We start from the raw sequence: 23881 nt of genomic DNA, 5'->3' as shown, positions 1-23881 counted from the left end.
TCCTCCCTCACCTCTTTCCCTTTCATACTCCGGTCATTGATCTGTTTTTGTTCCTCCTACCTGGCTGACCACAATGCGTCCATTATTGGATTCAGTAGAGTAAATAACCCAAAGGCCGTTCTCATCCACAGCCAGATCGATGTCCGACTTCCCTCCCCAGCGGTATGGAGAGGTGTCGTGGTAGTTGGCATTGACCACCACCGCCTCACCGCTCTTGATGCGTGTGCGAAGGTCATACTTGACCAGGTTGCGTGTTCGCTCTTTGTTGTAAAATACAGCGCCGTCGTAGACAACAAAACCCGTACCATCCACACGGCTCGGCAACCTAGGACACAGAATTTCATTGGTAGTAGCTGAAAATAATTCACAACACAACGCTGGTATGAAAGGTGGTGGGTGATATGCTAGGCCTTTAATTTTATTCTTTAAATGACTGTAATATTGGTCTTTGAAATATGCAATTTTTCTTTAAAGTTTGCACTTTCTTTAGGTTTTCAGGCTGAAAAAATGTCATTGTTTTTCATCGCAAACAGCAGGATTTTAATCTAAGAAACAGATAAATCCAACTTTTTTACATTACATATTCCTTTATTTGCATACACTGTGCAGTTAAAACCAAGTATACAGAAACATTAATCTGTCATTGAAAAATTACTTACTGCTCCATTTCCTTTTTGTAAAAATTCCACTGAACATTCATTTTTCCCCAGAGCTGGCGTTACACAATTAATTTAACTTCCCACTACTTCATGGATTTATTTGAAAACCCAATTGTCCCATTAATCTAATTGTTTTAAGAAACAATAACATTTCAACTGAGAGCTCAAAATCATCCAAATAACAAATTTGCTTAGGAACTACACATGCAGAACAAAAGCCACTCACTTATAAGTGGTGGTGACTCTGTTTTGTCGAAGGTCATCCCAGGAGGCGTACTCATACAGGACTTCTGTTCTATACGGCGTCCATGGCATGACATACAGCCTGTCACCAGCTTGCAGGGGGTCTTTACACCAGGCCCCCGACTGATGCTCCGCCTCCAAGAGCGAGGAGGCCGGCTGGATGCTGAGCAGTGAGCCGGGACACACGAAAACTGAAAGATGGGTGTTAGGAGGGGGGCCAAAAGCAGGATGTTTGAAGGAAGAAACAGAGGGGAAAGAGGAAAAGAGAAGGAGGAGATGTGAGAAAAGAGTGGAGGCAGATGTGGGGAGAAAAATGGATCAATGGGGAAAGAAATGGGTTGAATTAGATGCGTAACGATGCAGCGAGATTAGGAAAAAAGAATGAAGAGAAAAAGAGAAAGGGGATTTAAAACACTTGTCCTGATCTCAAGAGGCAAGCGACAGAGGAGACGAATAAGTGTTGAACATCACACACTGTTGGTGTGTGTGTGGTGATTAATACAACAGGGACACTGCAATGAAAGTTGTGTGAATGTATTCATGTGCTTTGTTCAGTGTGAATGTGTGTGTGTGTGTGTGTGTGTGTGGGTGGGTTAGTGCAAAAAGAGTGAAGAAGAGTGTGAGGTAGAGTCGGGGACGCAGAAGGCGGGGCTAAATTTTGCCTTGAAGTGAATGAGAGGGCTGGTTAGTTTAGGCCAAGCACAACAATTGGTCCACCCACATACCAATAACTGTATGGACACATATGTATACTGAACAGTCGCACACTGGCATGCAAATAGGCATGCACACACACACACACACACGCTCACACATAAGCAGTGCTTGGTAAGCACACATCCAGACGAATACACAGTCACACACATTTCATCTTATTTTTCCTATGAAGATAAATAAGGGGCTCTTCCTATAGGGGAAGAAAAGGGAAAATAAGCATGAAGAGGATGACTGGAAAAGAAGGAAGAAAGGAAGGAGAAAGGAAGGAAGGATAGAAGGAAGGCAGGAGTGAAAGAAGGAAGGATGAAAGGAAAGAGAAAGGAAGGAAGGAAGGAAAGAAGGAAGGAGAAGTGCTTGAAAGAAATAGAGAAAAGAAAGCATCAAAAGAAAGTTGTGTTCATGTTTGCCGACCAGTTGTGTTTATATTTGCGTGCACAGAGAGACTGAGGGAAGGAAAAAGACCAGGAGCGAGAGATGAGGGGAAGAAAACGAGGAGAGAAAAGTGGAAGAAAGAAGAAGAGAAGGAAAAAAAGGTGCAGAACCTGGATAAAATAGAATCGAAGGACGGCTTTGGATACAACAAGAGATGGATAAAATATGGGTAAAAAAACAACTGTGTAAGAAATGGAAAAAACGGAGGGAAGGGGGCAACATCCAGCATGATTACGAAACAACGTCCTAGTGTTGGAGGAGGAGAGAAATGGCAGGATAGAGGAAGAGAAGAAGAAGAAGAAGAAGAGAAGAGAAGGGGGTTTGGGGGGTAAGGAGAGATCAAGATGCTACAATGTTTTGTCTTTACCTTTTTGGTCCACTTCTACTCAAGCATAGGAAAAAAAGAGGGAGAGAAAGAAAGAAAAGTCAGAGGGTGAAAGAAGGGGAGTCGGAAAGCAAGCAAGTAAGAAAGAAAGAAAGTGAGAAAAATAAAGCGAGAATAAAAAGAAAGAAAGAAATTAAAGCAAGAAATAAAACAAACAGCAAGAAGGTAGAAAAAAGCGAGAAAGAAATAAAAGGAAGGAAGGAAGGAAGGAAGAAAGATGCACAGATAAAGAATTTTTGGAGCTCATTCTCACCACAAACATTATTGTTCATGTAAAAGAAAGAAGAAGCACAAAAAGAGCCCCAACATCCTCCTCCTTTTTCTCCTCCTCCCTCCCCGTTCCTCCCCCCTTTTTCCTTCCCTTCTTCCCTCCCCTCCCTCACTCCTCCCCTGGTCTCTCCTTCCCTCAATCAGGCTCCTGTGGAGAAAAGAGAGCAACTCCTGTGGTGTGAATCTGGAAAAGAAAACACACGCGTGCACACACAAGTGCAAACACTCGCCCACGCAAGCACGCACACACTCACACACATGTGACATTTTGTGACACTTTGCAAATGCCCTGCAGTTTTTTTTTAGTCTCTCTCTTTCTCGCGCTCTGTCTCTCTCTCTCCATCCATCCAACTTTCTTTCTTTGTTATTCAAAAACACTAACATGCACACACATTTCCTGAGGGGAAAAACAAATACATCTCAATCTTTTCTACCCATCAATCAGTCTTTCAGGGGAAACAGTTGACATCAGAAGTTTCTTGATCAAATTTCAACCTCAAACCTGCATCTTGACATAAGTAGGTTAAAAATTTTGTGTACTTGTGTGTTTGTGTATTCACGATGTTAACGTGTTTCATGTAGTTAATTGTAGATAAAGGCATACTCACTATAAGGGACACATTCATACTGGATCTCCAGGTACTTGTATGTTCCAGGGCAGGGGTCTGGGAAGACATCGACCCCCGCGACCACTACACACTGAGTCCGGTTGTTGCATCTGCAGAACATCCAATGAATGGATGGATGGATGAGTCAAAGGGATGGATGGAGTGATAAAACAGAAAGGAGGGATTAACAGACAGGAAAGTGGAGGCAAAGGATGCTCCATTTGTCTGCTCTCCCTCTTGCTGAATATTGATCCCTTCTTCTAGGAAAACAGTGCTGAGTACACACACGCAGCCAGGCATACACACTCGGCTGGACAGTTCGCTGCACGTGCACACACACGACACACAAGCATCGACTTTGCGTTGTGTTTCCTGCCGGTCCACATGTGCTGTATGTCGTACAGCAGAACACATGCAAAGTGTGAATACATCAGTCGCTGTTTGTATCGATTAGCTGGACTGCTTTGCAAAAAATGTCACAAACTGCATTTAAAAATTCGGGCTTTGTTTTGTATTTTCATTAAAAACACAAACAGGCTGTGCACACGCATACCTCTGGGACATAATCTTCAGTGCGTCAGGGAGGTAACACTGTGTGTTCTCCATCTGAGAGGGGTCTGCGTCACAGATCTTGTCATCGGTGCGTCCATAGTTGGCGGTCTCCACCATGACCACGTCACTTCCTGGGCAGCGCAGCTCTATGGGGTAACCTTCACATGCCAGCTCCCTGCGCAGCAGCCCAAATGGCATGGCGGCCCGGGACATCGCTGCTCATGTGAGGCGGAGGAAGGTAATGGAAAAAGGGAGGCGGGTGGTTCAGGAACAATGGAGGGAAGAAGAAGAAAAGACAAAGAGAAACAAAGTTTTCATTTGTCACTCAGTCATTTGACAGCAAAAAGTTTTAGACTTTTGGTAAGCTTTCATTTAATTGTGGTGTTCTGCATTTTATTATCTAATAATCTTGGCTTTCTTATATTATCTGTAAAACTGACTGAGCTATAGCCATTGTTTGCTGGCTAATGTTTTTTAACTATGGCAGCCATCTTGAATTGAGTTGGCTCCAAAAGGAAATCAGTTGTAGAAGTACGTCCATTGATTACTTTCTGAGAGTTTCAATGCAATCTGTTCACTGGTTCATAAAATATTTTGCTAACAGACGGACAGTGTTGTCTCCATGAGTGAATGTTAAAGTTTTAAGCAAAAATCTTGCACATTCAGTAGCACTTTGAATGACTTTTAGCTGCTACCACACTAAACTGTAGCACAATATTTGTAAAAATGACTGAATTATAGCCATTTTTGTGTTGTCTACGCTGTTTTTTTAGTTGTGGTGGCCATCTGGAATCAGATTACCACCAAATATTAAATATTTCCTGAAAGTTTTATTAAAATACAGTGGTTCATGATATATTTTTTCTAACAGACAGAGTTGAGTCCAAACAGTTAAAGGTGAAATCTTAAACAAAGAACTTTCACAGTCTGTTAGCAATCCAAATATGTTAGAGATCGGATTCAGCTACCGCCACATCAAACTATAGGTCAATATCTGTAGAATCGACTGAGTTATTGTCATTTCTGTTTTCCAAGGTCAGTTGGCTGTGGCAGCCATCTTCAATCAGCTTGACTCTAAGAGTTATTCAGTCATAGATGTGCATCCAATAATTACTTTCAGTTTCAGTAAAATTCAGCCAGTGGTTCATGAGAGATTTTGCTAAAGGGCATTATTGGCCACCTTGATTCCCTGCAGATGACAACTATTAACAATGCCTTTTTCAACTGATACCAGAGCAACATTTAAAAGAGTGAAATGATATTAGTGTATGTGACATTCTGTTAACAATCCACTTAATTTTGGTGGAAAATGATCATAAAACGATCCCTGACACGGAGACCAAATATCCCGCAGATTTTAGCTTGATATCAACATTAGGATTCTGGTTGGCACTCAGAGGATGAGCTGCCACCCACCATGACGACTGATAAAATGGATGTGTAACATCTCTTTTTATCCACACTTTTCTGCTCCTGTCAGTTTCAGAGCCTTCGTGTGCGGTGCTTTGATGGGGATACATGTGGTTTTAAAGCTTATTTTTGGGGTCTGCATTAAAATGCTCATTTCCGAGAACAGCTAACATTTCAAAACCTGTTTTTTCACCTTGAGACGTAACACAGATACTTTAACGCTGTCTGAGTTGGAGCAAAAAAATATCCACAAGCACGACCCAGTCCTTTGACTGAATGCTGATTTTAACCTTAGTCACTGAAGACAAAGTCAGATTTAAAAGTTTTAAGTGGAAATTACAGAAAGAAATGGTTGCTTGTCTTTATAATTATGAGGGATAAGACATATAAAACAAATCCTCACTAACAGAGTTGTGATGCCATTACAATAAACAATCTTTTCTAAATTTATTTGGTAAAAAATGTATTCAGTCAGTTCTGATTTACTTGTGGTTCAGTGATAAGATTGTCCAAATTGTCCAAACTCTGTGGTTATTTTGACTTAATTTCATTTTATTTTTTTAAAGCAATATATTTAAGTGCTGAAATTTCACTTTAGTCCAGTTTAGTCTGTAATTTTTGTTCTGATGGTTTTGTCATTTATTGGCTTTTGATATATGTATTCCTAGCAAGCACAAAAAATAACTGTTACTCCTGCTGAAAAGTGCCAACCTTTTTTTATGATAGGTTTTCCTTTAAATAACAGTTTTTTTTGTATTACAGCAGTCATTAAGTAGCAAAAACCGAGTAAGTGATGCAGTCTAATGACTCCCCTGTGAATGTAATATGAACACTTGCTTCAGTTGAATCCTCCTCAAACTTGTATTTGTTATAAAAACAAAACAAAAAAAAACATTTAATAAAAAGGAAATATGTCTGGGAATTGTCAACACATCCAAAACCATCATTAAAAGAAATGTTGGCTGATGCAGAATGTGGCTGTTGTCACAAATCACATCACACCTCCACTGTGACACCTGCGTGCGATGAGATGATTTTATTTTTTATCGCAGTAGAAATGAAAATGTTGTGAGGAGACAGGTAAAACTGTCTGGCAAATTTAGGAACTCACTTTCTTTCCTTTGAGGGCTACATCTTAATATGTTAGCCACATGCTCTGTGTGAAGAGTAGAAAGCTGGAGAAAATCCAATTAGTGCTGCCTTAATTCAGTTGCCTACATCAGCTCAAGTATCATGCCCACATGGCAGGGTTTGTGCTCCTCCAGCTTAAATAAATCTAAATAAATCACCACAGTTCCATGTTAGCTTGCTGCTGAAGAACTGTGACTGTCCATGGTGCTGAATGAGCCAACAGCTTTTAAACTATGAGTCATAAACTTGTCTTAGGTCGAGCTTCAAATGTGTTCAGACATCAGCTTTTTCTGTTTTGTATGCATTTTTTTCAGATAGTTTAATCTTTCTTTTTAAAATAAGAAAAAAAATCTCCCCTGCACCTGCATGATGAATTGGTTTACCTTTTCTGGAATTAATTTAGTCAAATATTGCGATGATAAACATTCAAAATCAGACATGGGTAAAATGCATCCAGAAGCAGCCTATGTACGATCTTAATTCAGCCTCGATGATCAACCTGATTTAATATGGCCACCATGGCTGATCAATTTCAACAAAAGCAAAAATTGTGCTGACCTAAACTTTGGAGTGATATCAGCTGAAAGTCATATCCAACACATACTTTGAGCACTGACAAATTGCTCAAGATTATTATTTAAAACTTTTGCATCAACCTTTGGAGTCTCCTCTGTCTGTCTGTTAGCAAAATATCCCATGAACCGTTATGCAGATCTTATTCAAGCATAATCAGTGGATTTCCATCTGCAACTGGCTTTGACTCTCATGTGATATTTAGTAGAAGAAGCCTTACAATATGTGCTTTAAATCAAGATTTTTAACAATGACTTGGCGTAAAAATAGTTTGTAAAATGTAAAATTTACAAGAATTACTTTTAGTATACCAAGGAAAACTTAATTAAGGACTTTGATGTTTTTGACTAAAAGAAAAGGCAGAAAAAATTTGAAAATGTCTCCAACAGTTACCTGGAATAATATATATATTTTTTTAAACTAGTTCAACCTTCCACAAATCCAAAACAAAAGTTGGTACTTGGTGTTGTACAAGCTAAATATTTCTTCTTTAATCATTAAATTTGAAGAATAATATAATAGTGAGTATGATAAAACTGAAATGGATTGAACACTATCCCTGTGTTTTAATTGAAATGTGGCCTTTCAGTTGCTTTTAGTAATTCATTATGGGCTTCAGGCAAACCGAACAAACAAACAAAAAAAAGTTGTTCACTTCTGCATTAAACTGATGCCACCCCTGCAGCATAACACTTACCTTGACCAGAAGGGGCAACGTGAGCCAGAGTGAGCAAGCACACCCCCGTGAACCACAGCGGCACCGCCATGCTGGACAGGAAGAGTTAGGACTTCACACCACCAGCTGCAATATGAGAGCCTGGGGAGGAAGCAGAAGCACGGTGAGAATGGGAGCGAAGAGTTGCATTGTCTTATCTCTGTGCACATCTGTATCTGTGCGTGTGCACGAGGCACGGTCAGCAGCCAGTGAGGGCGTGCACGTGAGACAACTCGGCAGGCTGGGAGGGGGGGGCCGAATAATAGGCAAAGACAGACAGAGGGAGAGAGCAAAACAGAGATAACAACTGAACAATCCGTGCAGCGAAAAGTCACTCAATCTGCTGTTACCATGGCGATAGCACAGTGCAGTCTCAAGGAGCGAGACGGAGGCAGAAAATCAGGAGATGGGCTAGTGTTCGTGTGTGAATGTGCACGAGTGAGAGTTTGTATTTTAAGTCTGCAATTAGCCGGAGGCAGTACTGGCCACTAACCCATGAAAGAGCCTTAATCTTCTCCCCATCAAACACACAAACACTTTCACACACAGACAGGCAGACAGCCGAGCTCAGCTTAGGCCACATTTCATTAATCCTAAATAAATGATGTTGTAGAGACGATCTCATCGACAGCAGGCGTAACGAGGTAAACAGCTGACTGAAGGCACGGGTGATCAGAGGGCGACAGTGGGGGGAACATACGGGCTGCAGGCAGATGAGCTACAAGAGAACAACAGTAACACGACTCCTTAATATAGTCTGAACTCTTGGCCTCCGACAGAACGGAGGATGGAGGCTAAACTACAACATGAACTGTATTGCATTTCTTCCGCCTGCTTCGCATAGCAATCAGCTGGCTGCTGCAGTGTGCATTGAAGACTTAGCAATGGTGGTTGTAGCGTGTATGTGTCCTTGTTTTTGTTCCCTCATTAGGACTTTTTCTAGTATAATCTCTGCCCTTGTCGGGAGCAGTAGTCCTCATGGACATCAAAGCTCAGTTCTAATGAGACAAAACACAGTTTGTGAGATCCTGGTTGGGACTAAGGTGTGAAATGGATAGTTTATGATTAGACAAATCATGGTAAAAATGACTGCTAGCGTTAGGTTGCAACAAAAAACGGAAATCAATACAATGTAGGAGCTTGTGTTTGTGTGTGTAAAATTCAACTGTGAGTGTTAGACGTGTGGTATGTATCTGCAAGTAAATTAGTCCATTTTAACAGCAGGTATTAGTTTTCCACAAATTTATTAGTATCTGTAAATTAATATATATAAATTTTTTGTATTTCTAAGAGAATATATATATTTATGTTTCAGTTTGTGTCTATGTGTGTGTGTTCATGTGTGTTTATTTGTCTGTAATGCAATTATCTCATGAATCATGGGCCAATTTTTAATGAAAATCTAAAAAAAAAACAACAATCACTGTTAACTGATGTGAATTTACGACTAACTTTAGAGTCAGCCCCATCCAAGATGGCCATCACGGCTAACTGGCTTGAGATAACACAAAAATGGCTCTAATGCAATCAGTTTTATAGATATTAAGTTAAATTTTATTGTTGTAGTGGATGACAGTTATCCCCAACACATACTGGCAGCTCTAACTGATCACATGAGAGCTTGAGAGATTGTATGAGATTGCGCATAAAATAATTTACATTTGACCGAAATGACTACAACTCCATCCTTTCTCATCATAAGATGATCTCAGCTTAAAACTCTGGCATGAAAGGCAGTTAGTAATATGAATTTCTTCAATAAATGCTAGGTCTATCTTTTATTTTCCTTTTTTTTGTATAGTGTAGTCTGCCATTTGTATTCTTGGATCTCATGAATATTTTTCGCTTTGAGTTAAATTCTCTTTCTTTGCTCTCAAATGTAGTTTTTTTATTATTAGAGATTTGGGCTATATTGCCTCCTGGGGAGTTTTCTAATTTACTTAGATGTGAATTGTCTTTTTAAAAAGAAAAACAAAGATTCTTGTGATCCTTCAGCACTCTGGTTCTCCACAGACAATTGTGCTTTTTTAATATCTAGATATATAAGTTTCTGAAATTTATTAGTGTGGGTTTTTTATTCTGAGAAGGCACCACACTTGAAAAACTTGAACCTTTTAGAAAAACTTGTTTTTTCCAATACAAATTGGTCTATTTTGATTGTAAGCTCCTCAACATGCATTCAGTGACAGCATTAAAATTAAGTAAGGCTGGCTGATGTAAATCATAAATGTAATTTACTTTTTTTAATCACAGATTACATTTTAAAGAAGAAATGGACACCCCCTTCAAATATCACTACATGAGAAGGTTGTATTTTAATTAAAAGCCCATATTTTGGTTAGTGGGAGTGTGTGTGTAGTACACATGGCAGCGCAGAGATGATTTTGTAGTACTTATACCCATGTGGTGTCATTGCTGGGGAATATTCTGTCCATGATTTGCAGCTTCAAAACGACACGTCTTAAAATAATAAGAGAAAAAGTGACAAACTAACAGTTTCTTTGCAAAGACACACACCAACCCTGCAGAGTGTGTTGCTTTTCCTAACAAATATTTGCCTCCCCTGCCTTTAAACGGTGTAAACAAAGTCTGCTCTGCCTTTTATTTTCTCCAGCTTATAAACATTGTTCACGCTGTGTTGAATCCTCTGTATTTGCCTTCGGACATGTTGTTTTTATTAGAGATTTGAACAAAGACTACCATTTTATGTGAGTATTGTATGTTGTTCTTTTTAATGCGTTTACTGCCTAGTTTGTCTTTAAGTATTAAAAGTATTTTCAGTATACAGATTTGAGTAATTATAATATGATTAGTGATCACAAAATATATAATAAACTAAAAACAGCACTCCAATCAATACAGTCAATAAGTATAATAGATGCTAATTTGCAATAACTGTTCCCTGTGGGATTCTTTTAACGCAAATTTTGATTTACATCCATTCATTCATCCATCAGTTTTTTACGGTTGGGTCACAAAGGCAAAGGCAACATGTCCAGTGGGGAATCCCAGACTCCGTCTCCAGCGACACTCTCCAGTTCCTCCTGGGATCCAAAGGTTTTCACTGACCAGAGACAATACAAGATCCTTCCAGCAAGTTCTGAGTCTGCCCCCGGGTCTCTACCCATTGAGACATACACGGAAAAACCTCCAGAGGGAGGGGATCAAAAGGCATCCTAATCAGGTGCCTGAACCACCTCAGCAGACTCCCTTCAATGAGGAGGAGCAGTGACTCTACTCTGAGCTGTCGTTGAATGATAGAGCTCTTCACCTCTGAGGCTGAGGAAGCTCATTTTAGCTGCTTGTATTCAAGATCTTCTTCTTTCTGCCATGATCCTATAAAGATGGGTGGAGTTGAATCAAAGTTATGCAAGGGAAATGAGAGATTTGGCTTTCAGCTCAGCTCTTTCTTCACTACAGCAGACTGGAGCAACAACACCCTCATTACTGTGGATGATGCTCCAGTCTGTGCGCAAATCCCCTGCTCCATCCTTCCATCGTTCGTGAACAAGACTCCTGGGTACTCGAACTCCTCCACCTGAGGCAAAGACTCATCCCCGACCCAAAGGGAACGTTCCACCTTTTCCAGTTGGAAACCACAGCTTTAGACTCCTCTGGGAATGTAATTTTAAATGTCAGTACATGAATTTATTACTTTTTAAAAATGAACTGGGATGTGACCATTTTGTTCACTCCCTGCTTCCTGAAATTTATTCATAGTGCATTTTAATGGTCAAGATATAATTAAATATTTACAGTCAAAGTCTAAATTAGGAATTAGATCTTAATTCTGATGATTGAAGTCATGGTAATCACAGAGAATGAATTATAACTATCAATTTCGTAACAATGACAGCTTAATCAACACATTGTGTATGTGTGCATTCATAAGCAAATGTGTGTGTGCTTGTGTGTATTTCTACGTGCCTTGCTTTCCTCTCCATCTTCTTGTTAGGTAATGCTGGCCGACAGATTTGGGTCACTCCTCAACAAATGCCCAACATGCATTCAGAGGCCTGGGCTCGTGCACACACAGATGCACAAGCAAGAAGGAGAACAGAAACCTCTGCCTTCTTTGAATGCACTCATCCAACTAGACTGTAATAAAGGCCGTGGGACCACAGCGAGACACACACACACACATATACACACAGGAAACTGCACACAAAAGACTCCGCAGAATCAGAGCATTTTCATGTCTTATCCCATACAGACTGAGGCATGCACACGTACACAACCACATCAAAAACCCTTATGGCAGCATGTTCTTCTGCTCTCAACCCCAACTCTCTGCCTCTCCCCCTCACTCACACACACACACAGCCCCGTAAGTGTTGATGCAGAGTAACTAGAGCAAGGACGCTGATGGCCCTTGACAAAGCCACACACCCTGTCCTCCTGCCTGCAACCAAAATCCAGCCCGGGGCCACCAGCCGGCCTACTTGGAGTAATATTTGTCTCTGAGTGGGAACGTGTGAGTAGGGGGCCTGAAGTAAAATAAATCCCACAGATACACGGGCACACATGCATATATGCATATAATGTGCATACTTACAACTATTCTAATGATGCCTTCACGCAGGAAGCAACGGGCCCTGCGATTCTCCTCCAAACCTGATAATGTTTTTATGTTGTGCAACAGCAGAGCCGATATGTGATATGAAAAGCTGACCTCATCTAGCTAGACCATTTTATGACTGATCGATTGCTTAAATCACAAGGCCTGTGTGGTGTACATTTTATCATATGAACATGTTCACGTTCAGCCACATGCAGCTCAGGGTTTTATGATAGTTCACTGTGTGCTCAATAATAAAAGAAAAAAGTGGCTCCAAAGACATTAAGAAAAGACCACAAAACAAAACTAGCTAAAATAACTAATTATAGCTAAATGTATTTAATAAATGAATATTTAACATTAAGCAGCTATTTGAATCAATAAGAGTCAACACCTCAAAAACAGAACTGAGGTAAATTATTGTAATTTTTCAGCCATGTCCTGATTGGAGGGCGCAGGACTTAAAACTTGAACTGGAGCCAGTCTATGAGGACACCAGTTCTGTTCTGGCTTCAACTTCTGGGTTCCTGTTGAATTTTTAGGTTTTTTTTTTTTTTTGGTTTATGGTATGACAATATCAGAAGTTTGGGAAAAAAAACTGTTGTGAAAATTGTTTTAGGAATCTCTGTTTGAGCAGATTCACTGCTTTCAAAATTTGAACTTTTTTTTTTTTTTACTTAAGGACAACAAGGACACAAAGAATGAGGTGAATTCCTGGTGAGAAATCACTCGTGCTTCTCCTTTTTTTTTTTTTCTTTTCCAATTATCACCACTTGTTAGATCAGGATATAACTGCAGATTTGTAAATGAAGAGATGTTGTTTCGTTGACCCAAAAATAGCATGAAAACAAACATTTGTGCATCAACAGCTCTGCACACCCAGACACTGAAATTACCTGGAAGCCTTAATTTGAATTTGGGCACAGATTATTGTGTCGATACCTTGATGTGTCCACTCACAAACACAAACATATCGGAGTTTGTGTGTATGTCCACCAATCAATATGAGCTGATGACTCCAAAGTTCTGCATCCTGAACAGCTTCTTTTGCTTTTTAAACATAAACACACAAACTTACACTTCAAATAGTCTGAAATAAATGTGGAAGCAGTTGTTGTGTTCAACTCCTGGATAAATCTGAACTCTCAATCCACACTCTTTTAGCTGCTGCTGCTCCTCTTTCCCACCTCCTCCTCATCTGTAAATGTAATGCCTGGGCTTTTCTTTCACAACCTGACAGATGCATCCTTCAAGTCTGCAGCTGGAAAAACTACCTTCTCCCTTGATGTCTTTTCAGTCTCGCAGCAACCAGCGTTGAACTCGGGCACAATTTCTGTTTAGGCGCCTTTCTCCTGTGCTCTGTGCTCCCTCTCCATGCATCAAGCACCACACACTCTGCTTCCTACACGAAAGGACCCTAACACAGTGCTCAAAGAGAAACAGCATGTTCAGAAAATTTGTCTCGAGCTGCTTGGTGTTTTTATTGAAGGCGGCAATCAGAATCCTACACAATTACCTACACAATGAACATACCTACACACTACAAAACTGAAGGGACAAGAACGTTTACAGAAAGGAACGAGTGATTTGTTACTCCAGCTGAAGCCTAGCAGGGCAAAACCCTGTACTTGAAAATTGGTGCATTTTCCCCACCTCCTTGTCTGTGCTTTTGACAAATTGACTGAGCTTGTTCCTTTAAAATGAAGAAAATAAGTAGCGTATTTATCTCAAGGACCATTTCTGTACCTTGCAGGCTACTTTCCGGAAAACTGTAAATTTAAGTACAAGAATTTAACCGTTTTGCGTGTGTGTGTGCACCTACCTGTCTGTATGTCTTTGTCTATTTGGAATTTTCAATCCAGTCACCTAAAGCTTCTTTTTCCAATTATGTGCTGCTTTTTTTATAATTCTCAAACATAAAGCATCAATATCATTATGCACAAGTGTGTCAAACAGATCCATATTCAAAAGGACTTGTGTCTATGGAGCCGAAATTTGGCTCAAGTATTTTTCCACTACTACTTTTTTATTTTATCTGAGCTATTTTAGTTAAGGTTCTAGAAATACAGCCTTTCAAACTCTGCATGTTCCACAAAAATGGTGCTGTTACGTCATTTGCACCAAAACAGAACTGGTTTTGTTTTTGTCTGCATGCTATTTCTGTACAGAAGCCAAAGAACCAGTTGCTTTGTGGCAAATCGATGCATTTTATCTGCAGCTCAAGCTTCCCACTCCAGTTTAGTACAGTAGATTGCAACAATGCACTTCAAGGCCAGTTACAAAATACTTCTTTAACATTAGGTCTTTGTTGTTGTAAATTTAACACATGCACACTCCTAATAGTGTCATGATTGTTGTTTGGCTTAAACGGAAAATCAGTTTTACCTGGAGGCGCTAAACTTTGAAATCCAAAAACTGCAGTTGTTTTATTCTATTTAAGATTATTAACACTGAATCTGTGTTAAAAAAAAACAAGTAAAATGGCAAGATTTTACTGGTTTGGGAAAGCTTCACGTCATGACATGGCTTAAAAAAACATACTGTAGTAAAATTAAAAAAAAATATTCTTACAGAATCTTTTGGTAATAAATTATAAAACAGGACTGGTTCTCAAGAGCAGAGGTAAAAAGTTGTGAAAGAGCAGCAGCTACAAAGATTTCCACTATTAAAGTGGAGGCCATAAAATCAACAGAAACAATATAGTGTGTAACAGCCACACACCCCCATCAGTGCTGTCAGTGCCTGAGGGAAGATCACTACAAAGTGACAAAACAGGCTTGTAGAGTTATGTTTCTAATGGACGAATGTGTGTGTGAGGCTGCGTGTGTGTGTTTAATGGAGAGAGAAAGCAATTAAGAGGTGAGGGAGAGGAAGAGAGACCGGACTGCACACCATTATTGGCTGAATCATTTTTAATATCAACACTGGACACAATATTTCTACAACTGTGGAAAATATTTCAGAATTAAAACACCACGGTGCCCTCCCGCGATTAAGAGCCAAACCGCTGACCCCTACATCTCCCACCGGGACAGAGCCTACATGCTGCATACAAAGCCACTTAAGGGGGTTTTAGAGCCTGTGTGTTTGTCTGGTCAATGCATGGCTCTGGGGAATGGAGGTGTCACCCTTTGTCAATCATCTGCTTGTTGCCAGAAGGAAATGCAGGCGACGATCAGAGCCAAGTTCAAACCATTAAAGCCAACGCTGCATGTTCAGCACTCTTGGAAGCATTAGGGTTTGTACTGCATCCATCTGGCTTAATGTAGAGTCAAGAACAAGGATAAATTAAATGCAGACAGTATTGGAAAAGTTTGCTTTAAATGTAAAAATTTATTTTAACTGAACTATCTGAATTTTAACTAGAGAAGTTCTTGTAACATATAACTAATTCTATCTATTTTTTTCTGTGTTGTGCTGGATTAAGCATTTCTCACAGTGACATATTAATATCCTACAGTGGAGCCATTTGATTTGTTTATAATTAACTTTTTTGAATCTGTCAGTAAGCCGCAGCACATGTTGTGCATGCACATTTTTTACAGCAAACTCTCTGCTTAGAAAAGAAGGCTTTCTATCCAATTAAACTCAAAGGGATTTTAATTTGATCTGGTGTATGAAGCTTTAAGTGTGTAGTTACAGTTAAGTATTTTAGATTTAATGCCTCCCACACAAGAAAGTAATGTCATGCCAGTTGTTTGTTAGCCTGTTTGAAGATACGTTTGTATCCTAATTCTGGCACACGGTGCAGTGTATCTCTGAAATCCTTAAAAAAAGTTAAGCATTTTCAATGTGAAGCAGAAAAAAAATCATAAAGCGGGATTTTAGACATCTATTTGAGAAGCACTATCCATATAAGAACAGATAAACACAAGTATAGGAGGAAACATGTTAAATACTTTTGTTTTCATGGCATAAAATCAAGAAATTTGAGTAGAACATGGTAAGTCATGCTAGTAATGACGACAATTAGAAAAAAAAGCCTACCATAAATGTCACTTATAAAGGCCTGGTACCCTAAATATTGTAGTAAAAATGAATAAATCCTACATCTTTAGGTCAAAAGAGAGAAAGAAAGAAAATAAACTCTCACATCCTCCTTTATTTTTCCACATGCAGGCTCTAGTGTTATATGGACCAAACAGAAAGAGTTTGTAAATAGTTCTGCACTGGTGTGTATTTAAATTTCTGCCACTGAAACGCCAGAGTGTCTTCAAACTGCACACAGGTTGATTAAATATTGATAAGGTTGCTCGCATATTTATCAAGATCCTAATCCTGCCCTCAGCACTCACTCTTTGAGTTAAAAGCACTTCCTGCTTTTAAGCACTATAAGCACTTTCTCCACGTTGGAGAATCTGCAGGATTTTAAGTGTATTTGCTCGTTTATCAAAGACAGCGATGGTGCATTGCACAGTGTGAAGCGCAGTAATTTAAATCTGTCTCTGCCAAACCGGGGACTAAGATATGATGGAGCCTCATTATTCTTTCCCAACCGTAGTTGGTCACAGTCAAAGGCGGGCTGCAACTAGCCACATCCTGACAAGAAATATAGTTCAGGGACACTCAAGTGAACTAAATGCACGTAAAGACACAGAGATTCTATTGCTAATCATTTGCGAGTCATCGCTCAGCTCCGAGACTGAGAAACTGACCTTCAGATATACCAGAAAGGTTTGATTTTCTGATTGATAAACTGAATGCTACTAAACAGTCAATCGTTAATGCAAAACGACCAGCTTTTTTAATTAACTTTACTCTGATTCGATGCTCTCATGTGTCATATCTTAATAAACCTGGACTTCTTGTACAGCAAGTAACACTTGAGTTGTGTTTGTAGCTGACTCTCAGCTACAACCACATCACAGTTTTAGCTCAATATGTGTAAAATTAACTGAGCTAGAGCCATTTTAGCATTTTCTAAGGTCAGTTGGCTGCTGCAGCTGTCTAAATCTAACCAAGTTTTCCTTCATAAAACTATCTGGGTTAATAAAAATGACAAAACAGAAGTAAGAAATTGCTCTCCCGAAACATTTATGTGTACTAGTCCAATTAAGCTTCGGGGTTACAGTATTTTGATCTCAAACTTAAACCTTTTTCCGTCATAAGCACCTCATTAATGGCTTCATCGTTCTGTTGAAGGAACATCTTTCTGTCATTCAAACATTGGTCATGTTTCCATTACTGAACCTCACTAATTCATTTGGAGATGGTTGTGAAAGTGACAGAAAGAGCAACGGGGCAACTGTTGTTATCTGTGTCAATAAATCAAGTGAGCTATATCACTAAAGTCTCAAAATGTGTTGCAGTTTTCTAACACTTTGTATTCCCACAACAATTCACATTAGAGTTGAAAACACACACTGGTTATGAGACAGAGACCTGCAGCGGATAAGAAAAGCTGAAAATTTCACTTTTAGCTCATGTTGGCTTGAGACTTCTGAGGGTTTTAATGGCCGGCTGTAACAGTGCAGTTGCTATAAACTTGAGGAAAACATATCCTTTTACTTAAACTAAGGATTTCAATTTATCACTGCTGTTTGTTAAATGAGAAGCCAAACCACCTCATAAATCAGAGAGCAGAAGCTTCCGCTGCAGCTCAAACACTTTAAAGCTCAGTTTTCTCTTGTTCATTTGGCTCAAGAAGGAGCGTTTGGACAGTTGGGTTATTTATCTGAAGATACAAAAAAAGCTACGGATAGGCACCAGGATTTGGTCAATGAAAAACTGTGTGTTTAAGTATGAAAGGGGTTTAATCAGAAAACTGTATGTGTGGGGATAAAAGACAGTGGACCGTCCCAAACAACAAATAAGATGGGGAAGAATTTCTGAATTGCCAGAAAATTAAAAGATTTTGTTTTGTTTTTCCAAATAGTAAAAAACAACCAACCAAGTGAATTCTGCAGATGAAGACGTTTCAAATACTTTTAAAACTTTTTGGGGAATTGCCATGTCCTTGATGACTAAGACTATTTTTGTTTTATTTAATTTCTAAACGCACATGACACATCACCACTGCAGCACAGAAACACAAATTTTACCTTTCTTATGCTTATTTCCTTAAACAGATTGTAGATAACTCTTATCTAACCTTTTCTTGCAGCAAAAATTCCTTTACAAGCACAAAAATATAATTATTTTATTTTAGAGGCACAAATTTTTTGCCATTTTTAACACTGATGGATTTGGAAATTATTACTTAGGGCAGTTGTTCTCAAAATTACCCAGAAAATACTAAACTCTACAATGACCAATATTAAACCAATAGGACAAGCTTACGAAATTATATTTATATGACAGAAGCAAGCAAACTGGCCAAACGTCTTACCGTGGTTTGAGATGTGATGGTTCAATACATTTGCTCCTGAGAACAGCTTTATGTGGCTTCACTGCTGCCTTGGCTCTACTTTTTGTTATTATTATTATCATCTTATTAAAGTACTCTGTTTAGGTTAGAAAAATGCACAGCTTGCAATCAAACATGCTTTGTAATAACAGCATAATAACCTTTTTTTTATGAATTAACTGTAGCTAAAACTCAATTTCTCATCAAAACACATAAAATGTGTCGGGCTGGTACACCACACCCTTTTGAGATTTGGAAAGTCGTCCTGTTTGGCAGACAGAAATTAGGAATCTATGTTGACAGCAATAAGCTTTTTTTTTTTTTTTGGCTTTCCTTTGGTATTTTTAGTTCCCATTTTTCTTTTGTGTGTCACCCTAACCCGATGCTGAATGAGAGCCGCTGAAACATGTCGGAACAAACTCCAGGATACAAAACTGAATTGTTGTTCTGAAATGTGACAAAATGTTGAGAGGTTCCAAGAAATTTTAAGGGCAGAAAATCTTTTTTTTTGTCCTGAGCTCTCACAGAACAGAGCTGAGTGAATCCAGTTGGATGAATAGAATAAATAACGTCAAATATACCAAAGGAAATATTGGTAACAATATATTGTTATGGTTACTGTGACATCTTTTGTTTAGTTTGTTGCTGTTTTCTCAACCGAACGGCGTCTTGTATCAGTGCACCGGTCCACCTGGATTATTCCAAGGAGCTGAGTGAAAACTTTGGATTGATTCGACGCCATCAGAAGCCTCATCACATTTGAGTAGTAACGTGAACAGAGTCTGATTGAGAAAACAGCAACAAACTGAGCAAACAATGTCATGCAAAAACGTAACAGAGCTAAAATAACATTGTAGAGAGGTGTAACATTCTGAGCAAGAGCTGTTTTATTTGCCCTAAAAAATGCTACAAAAAAGGGGTGGTTTGGCTAATTTAATTTAAATTCAATAATTTAATTGAAATTCAGCAAGCTCCAGAGCGAAACTGCGGGCCAAACGAGGGAATTAGTGGAAATGCCAGAAAACCTGAGCTGCCCAAAATGAATTACCATAAGTATGGGAAAAGCTGGATAGTTTAAACTAAATTACAGTAAATGCTAGAAAAGCTGCACCACATAAAATACATTAACTTAAATGCAGGAAAAGCTGCACTAACCTAAAAGTTGCTCTTTCTGCTGCAGGAGTTGCCACAGCGAGCGAACTCCTAAGGAAGATTTGACCATCGTCTGACGCTGAGCGCCCCTCCTGACTGATCCATGGGCTCGAACCTGCAGCCTCAGGATCACTGCACCACCGAAAAATAATTACAAACGCTAGAAAAGCAGCGCCGCTTCAAATGTATTACTGTAAATGTTGTGGTGCCTCAAATAAAATGACCATAAATACAGAAAAACGTGTGCAAGTACATAAATATAAATGTGTGAGTATTTATATTTAGAAAATATTCATTTCATTCTACCTAAATTTAACCAATATGTGATACATTTTTTGTATTTTTTAACAAAATGATTTCATTCAACCAAAATCCTTTAGTGAAATTTAACAACCAATCTGGGTTCTGGACAGAAATCAGCCATTAGTCTGACTCTCAGGTGGATCTTTTGGTCTTTTTTTCATTTTTTCCTTCTTTAAGACAAATTCCACAGTTTATAAAGTATTTCACTACCAATAACAAATTGACAGAACATTACTTCACAAATGAGCAATACTAAATATAAAGTCTGCTTTGATAAAGACTTTGCGCCTGAAAAGTTCTGCATAAATTAAAGTTGATCTGGGTTAGGGAATATTTCATTTTATTTGATTTTATTTGATTTAAGTGCAATAGTTTCCTGAACTACTAAGCTCCAGCATGATCAATATGCAGTTATTCTATGATCACAAAATGAATTTTCTCTTCGCATGAAGACTCATTTAGTCATTTTTAAATATATAAAAAAACCACATGTAAGAATTTGGTCCTATTTTTTTTTGCAACATATGAATATTTTTACTCTCATGATTAGGTTTAATTGCAACAAATCAAGCAACATGATTATTTTTTTGTTGGCTTGCTTTGTTTTCTTCCTGGTAAGGTTTTGGATTCAGTTCACGAGGAGCATATTTATTAGCCACACCTGTTTGGCTTTTCTTGTGAGCGAACTCCCTGCTGATGTCCAGTCCCTCACCATGAGATTGGTATTACGGCGATCCATCCGCCCACAGCTCTGCTCACCATTCACAGCCCTGAATAAATAAAAAAAAAAGCTCTGAGGCGCAAACAGGGGGAGACTGACTCACTGTGTCCGACTGATTCAAAGGGACATGACAGGAACCTGTTCGAGGTGGTCTGAGCAGAACGCAACAAACTAAAAAAAAGGGGCCTTTTTCTACGAGTCAAATGATAGAAAATCCATGCAAATTGTGTGTGTTTGAATGTTTAAACAAATCACATTACTTTTTTTCTTCCCTGAGTGGTTGATGTAAATGATCCTTACATGGAAACAAACCTCGTTATCTTCTCTCCCATTGAATACACACCCTCACACACACACACCCTCACACGCTCATACGGATGAGTCACCTCAGAAAATCTGTGTTCAGAACGGTTTCATATTAATTCTCTCGGCGCAGTCATCTATTTCAGTCTGTTCTGTCTTGACTAAGATCCTCCAATTAAATTAAACTAGGATTTCTTGAAGGAGTTGCATATCGCCCGCCACGCTGCTCACGTCTGTTAGCGCTCGCAGTGTGTGTTGGGGATTATGTTCAACTACTACCACAACAAATCTGAGCTCAATGTCTGTTACATTAACTGATTTGTAGCCATTTTGGGGTTTGCTAAAGTGATCAGCTGTAGCGGCCATCTTGAATTAGGTTGACTCCAAAAGTTAATCAGTTGTAGATGTATACCCAGTGATTAATGTCTGAGAGTTTCATTAATATCTGTTCAGTGGTCCATGAGATATTTTGCTAACAGACAGACAGAGTTGACTCCAACATTTGATGCCAAGGTTTTAGACGAAGATCTCGCCTAATTCTATTTGAGCTCAGAGTAGGTGTTGAGGGTGACTCTCTGCAACTACCACACCAAGTTTGAGCTCAATGTCTGTATATTTCACTGAGTTATGTCATTTTTGTGATCTTTAAATTCGATTAGCTGTGGCGGTCATCTTGAATCAGGTTGACTTCAAATGTTAATCAGCTGTAGGCACACACCCAACGATTACTGTCTGAGAGTTTCATCAAAATACGTCCTGCGGTTCGTGAGATATTTTGCTAACAGACAGACGAAGCAACACACACGCGGTTACACGATCGCCCGCCTTTTCGTGGACGATACGACGCGCAATGAGACACACTGAAGACAACAGATGTTTCTTCAGCCTCGTGAGGATGATTCCTGTCCTTCACCCTTTCCCTCAGTCTGCCTCCTCTTTCATTCACCATTTTTTCTTTATCTTTTTTTTTCTCGCAGCATCTCAGTCACTGCCGCTTCTCTCTTTCTCTTTCTCTCTGTGTCTGTGGCCTCCTCCACTGACCCAGTCTTCTCATTCCCGCTCTGAAATATTGATAATGGACTCTCACTCTGTTCCTCTCTTGTCTCTTGTTTCTCCTCATGCGGGATAAAATAGTAATAATAAAACAAACAAACAAACAACAATCGAATCAGAAAGCCTGGCTTTCAGGTGCAGCCTGAATGACACCCTTCCTGACGCGGAGAGAGACAAATAACGTCTGTAGGAACATTTCCCAGCACCCTGTCCTCTGCCTGCTCCTGACCCGGGTTAACCAGCAGCCTGCATCAGATCCCTGTTTGTCTCGGATCAAATGGCCCCTCTGGCAGCAGCAGCAGCAGCAGCAGCAGCAGCAGCAGCTGTAGCAGCAGCAGTAGCACCTTCACATCCATGATCCAGCTCTGATCATGGATGTGAACAGAAAGACAGAGGCAGAGGGGCGGGGGTGCATCCCTCCAGCCCATATTCACGTCTTACCGTCAATCCTCCTGTTTCCCTCTTCCTCCTCCTCCTCCTCCTCCTCCTCCGCGCTCACTGCGTCTCCCGCATCCCGTCTCTCCGCGCCCTCACCCGCTCCCCCTGTCTCCCGCTCCGCTGTGTCCAGCACATTCAAATTATATATATAAAAAAAAAAAAAAAAAAAAGATTCGTTTGGGGAATGGTACCTGCTGGACTATGAGGCAGTCATTAGCGCGATTTGTCTCACAACAACTGGGCGTCCTCCTCCTCCTCCTCCCGTGATGGGTGCGATGTGCTCTGCTGGACCTCACACCCTCCCCTCCGTCCTGTCGAGGCTCGATGTCTTCCCCGCTGAGCTGTGTGACTCTGTGCGTCACGTTGGTATCATAATTCCCACGGGTTTCATTGCCCAGAGATAATGCGGGCTGCAGGCCTTACTATAGCTTCGACGGATGGAGGGAGCGAATATAATGATGATTTAAAAAAATAAAATGTTTCCAGTTGGATACGATGAGCAGCGGAAACAATAATTAGTCGCAAATTATTGCACACACCATGGCCGCTCTGCGTCCCTCCGTCGTCTCCAGCCCCTCAGCAGCTTGTCACTATTGATCGCGTGCCTCCAATGGCGTTTCGCGAGTACATCCTTGTTGTGCGTGTTTTAATGGAAAATAACGTCGACGCGAAAACAGAATCGTGATGAGACGCAGCGGCACATCATCGGGACGGAGGCTGAGATTTCTGTCGCGCTTTCCCCCCTTTTTTTCTGCTATTTTTTTTTACTTCTTTGCAAATATAAGTCACGTCGAAACACGCTGGGGGGAGGTTAAAAATTATATAAACAAATTAAAGACAAACAAAAAAAACAAAGAGAACAGCTGGATAACCAGGAGCGATAAGGTTCCCCGGCCTCGCCTTGCATCCGTCCTTTTCTCCTCTTCTTCTCTCTCTCTCTCTCTCTCTCTCTCTCTCTCTCTCCATCCGCTGGTCCGCTTGTTGCGCGTTCTGCACTCGAGAGCGCGCAACGCGTCTGCGCCTGTGTTTGCGCACGTGCGTGAGAGCGAGCGAGCGAGCGAGCGAGAGGGAGAGAGAGCGAGGGAGGGAGAGGGAGGGATGCAGCGGTGGTGGAGGTGGAGGGGGGGGGGCTTCGACTATATTTTCAAGGTTTGTCTGAGTGAGCAACAATAAAGCTGCTGTGTAGGCAAAAGCGAAAAAAGGCGCGCGCCGTTTTTTTATTTTGGCATCTGTCTCATCTCCCAGGTCTCGCCACCTCCGAGTTCACATTTGCAAAAATATCACGGAGAAAGGGAAGGTGTGGGTTGGGAGG

At 40.1% G+C, this 23881-nt stretch overlaps 1 protein-coding gene across 6 annotated transcripts in view; it reads right to left on the bottom strand.

Annotated features, from left to right (window-relative positions):
* The window catches only part of LOC108241481 (adhesion G protein-coupled receptor L1), a 38757-nt gene extending 15228 nt beyond the window's left edge, over positions 1 to 23529 (bottom strand). For 3 of the 6 annotated variants that reach the window (XM_017425633.3, XM_037974745.1, XM_037974747.1), the window contains exons 1-7: positions 22573 to 22638; positions 7678 to 7797; positions 3868 to 4081; positions 3315 to 3424; positions 2419 to 2433; positions 886 to 1093; positions 61 to 325 (exon numbers count right to left, since the gene is read on the bottom strand). In XM_017425633.3, the coding sequence (XP_017281122.1) occupies positions 61 to 325; positions 886 to 1093; positions 2419 to 2433; positions 3315 to 3424; positions 3868 to 4081; positions 7678 to 7747 (882 nt within the window). In that variant the 5' untranslated portion in view covers positions 7748 to 7797; positions 22573 to 22638. Of the gene's footprint in view, positions 1 to 60; positions 326 to 885; positions 1094 to 2418; positions 2434 to 3314; positions 3425 to 3867; positions 4082 to 7677; positions 7798 to 20715; positions 20829 to 22572; positions 22639 to 22760 lie in introns of those variants that run through there. The other 3 variants (XM_017425634.3, XM_017425635.3, XM_037974746.1) reach the window with 3 other exon arrangements.
* Positions 23530 to 23881: the final 352 nt, after the last annotated feature.

This window comes from Kryptolebias marmoratus, linkage group LG3, assembly GCF_001649575.2.
Source record: "Kryptolebias marmoratus isolate JLee-2015 linkage group LG3, ASM164957v2, whole genome shotgun sequence".
In the NCBI taxonomy this organism is placed as follows: Eukaryota; Metazoa; Chordata; class Actinopteri; order Cyprinodontiformes; family Rivulidae; genus Kryptolebias; species Kryptolebias marmoratus.
Note: the sequence above shows the minus strand (reverse complement) of the source record. Positions and strands in the feature narration are given on the sequence as shown.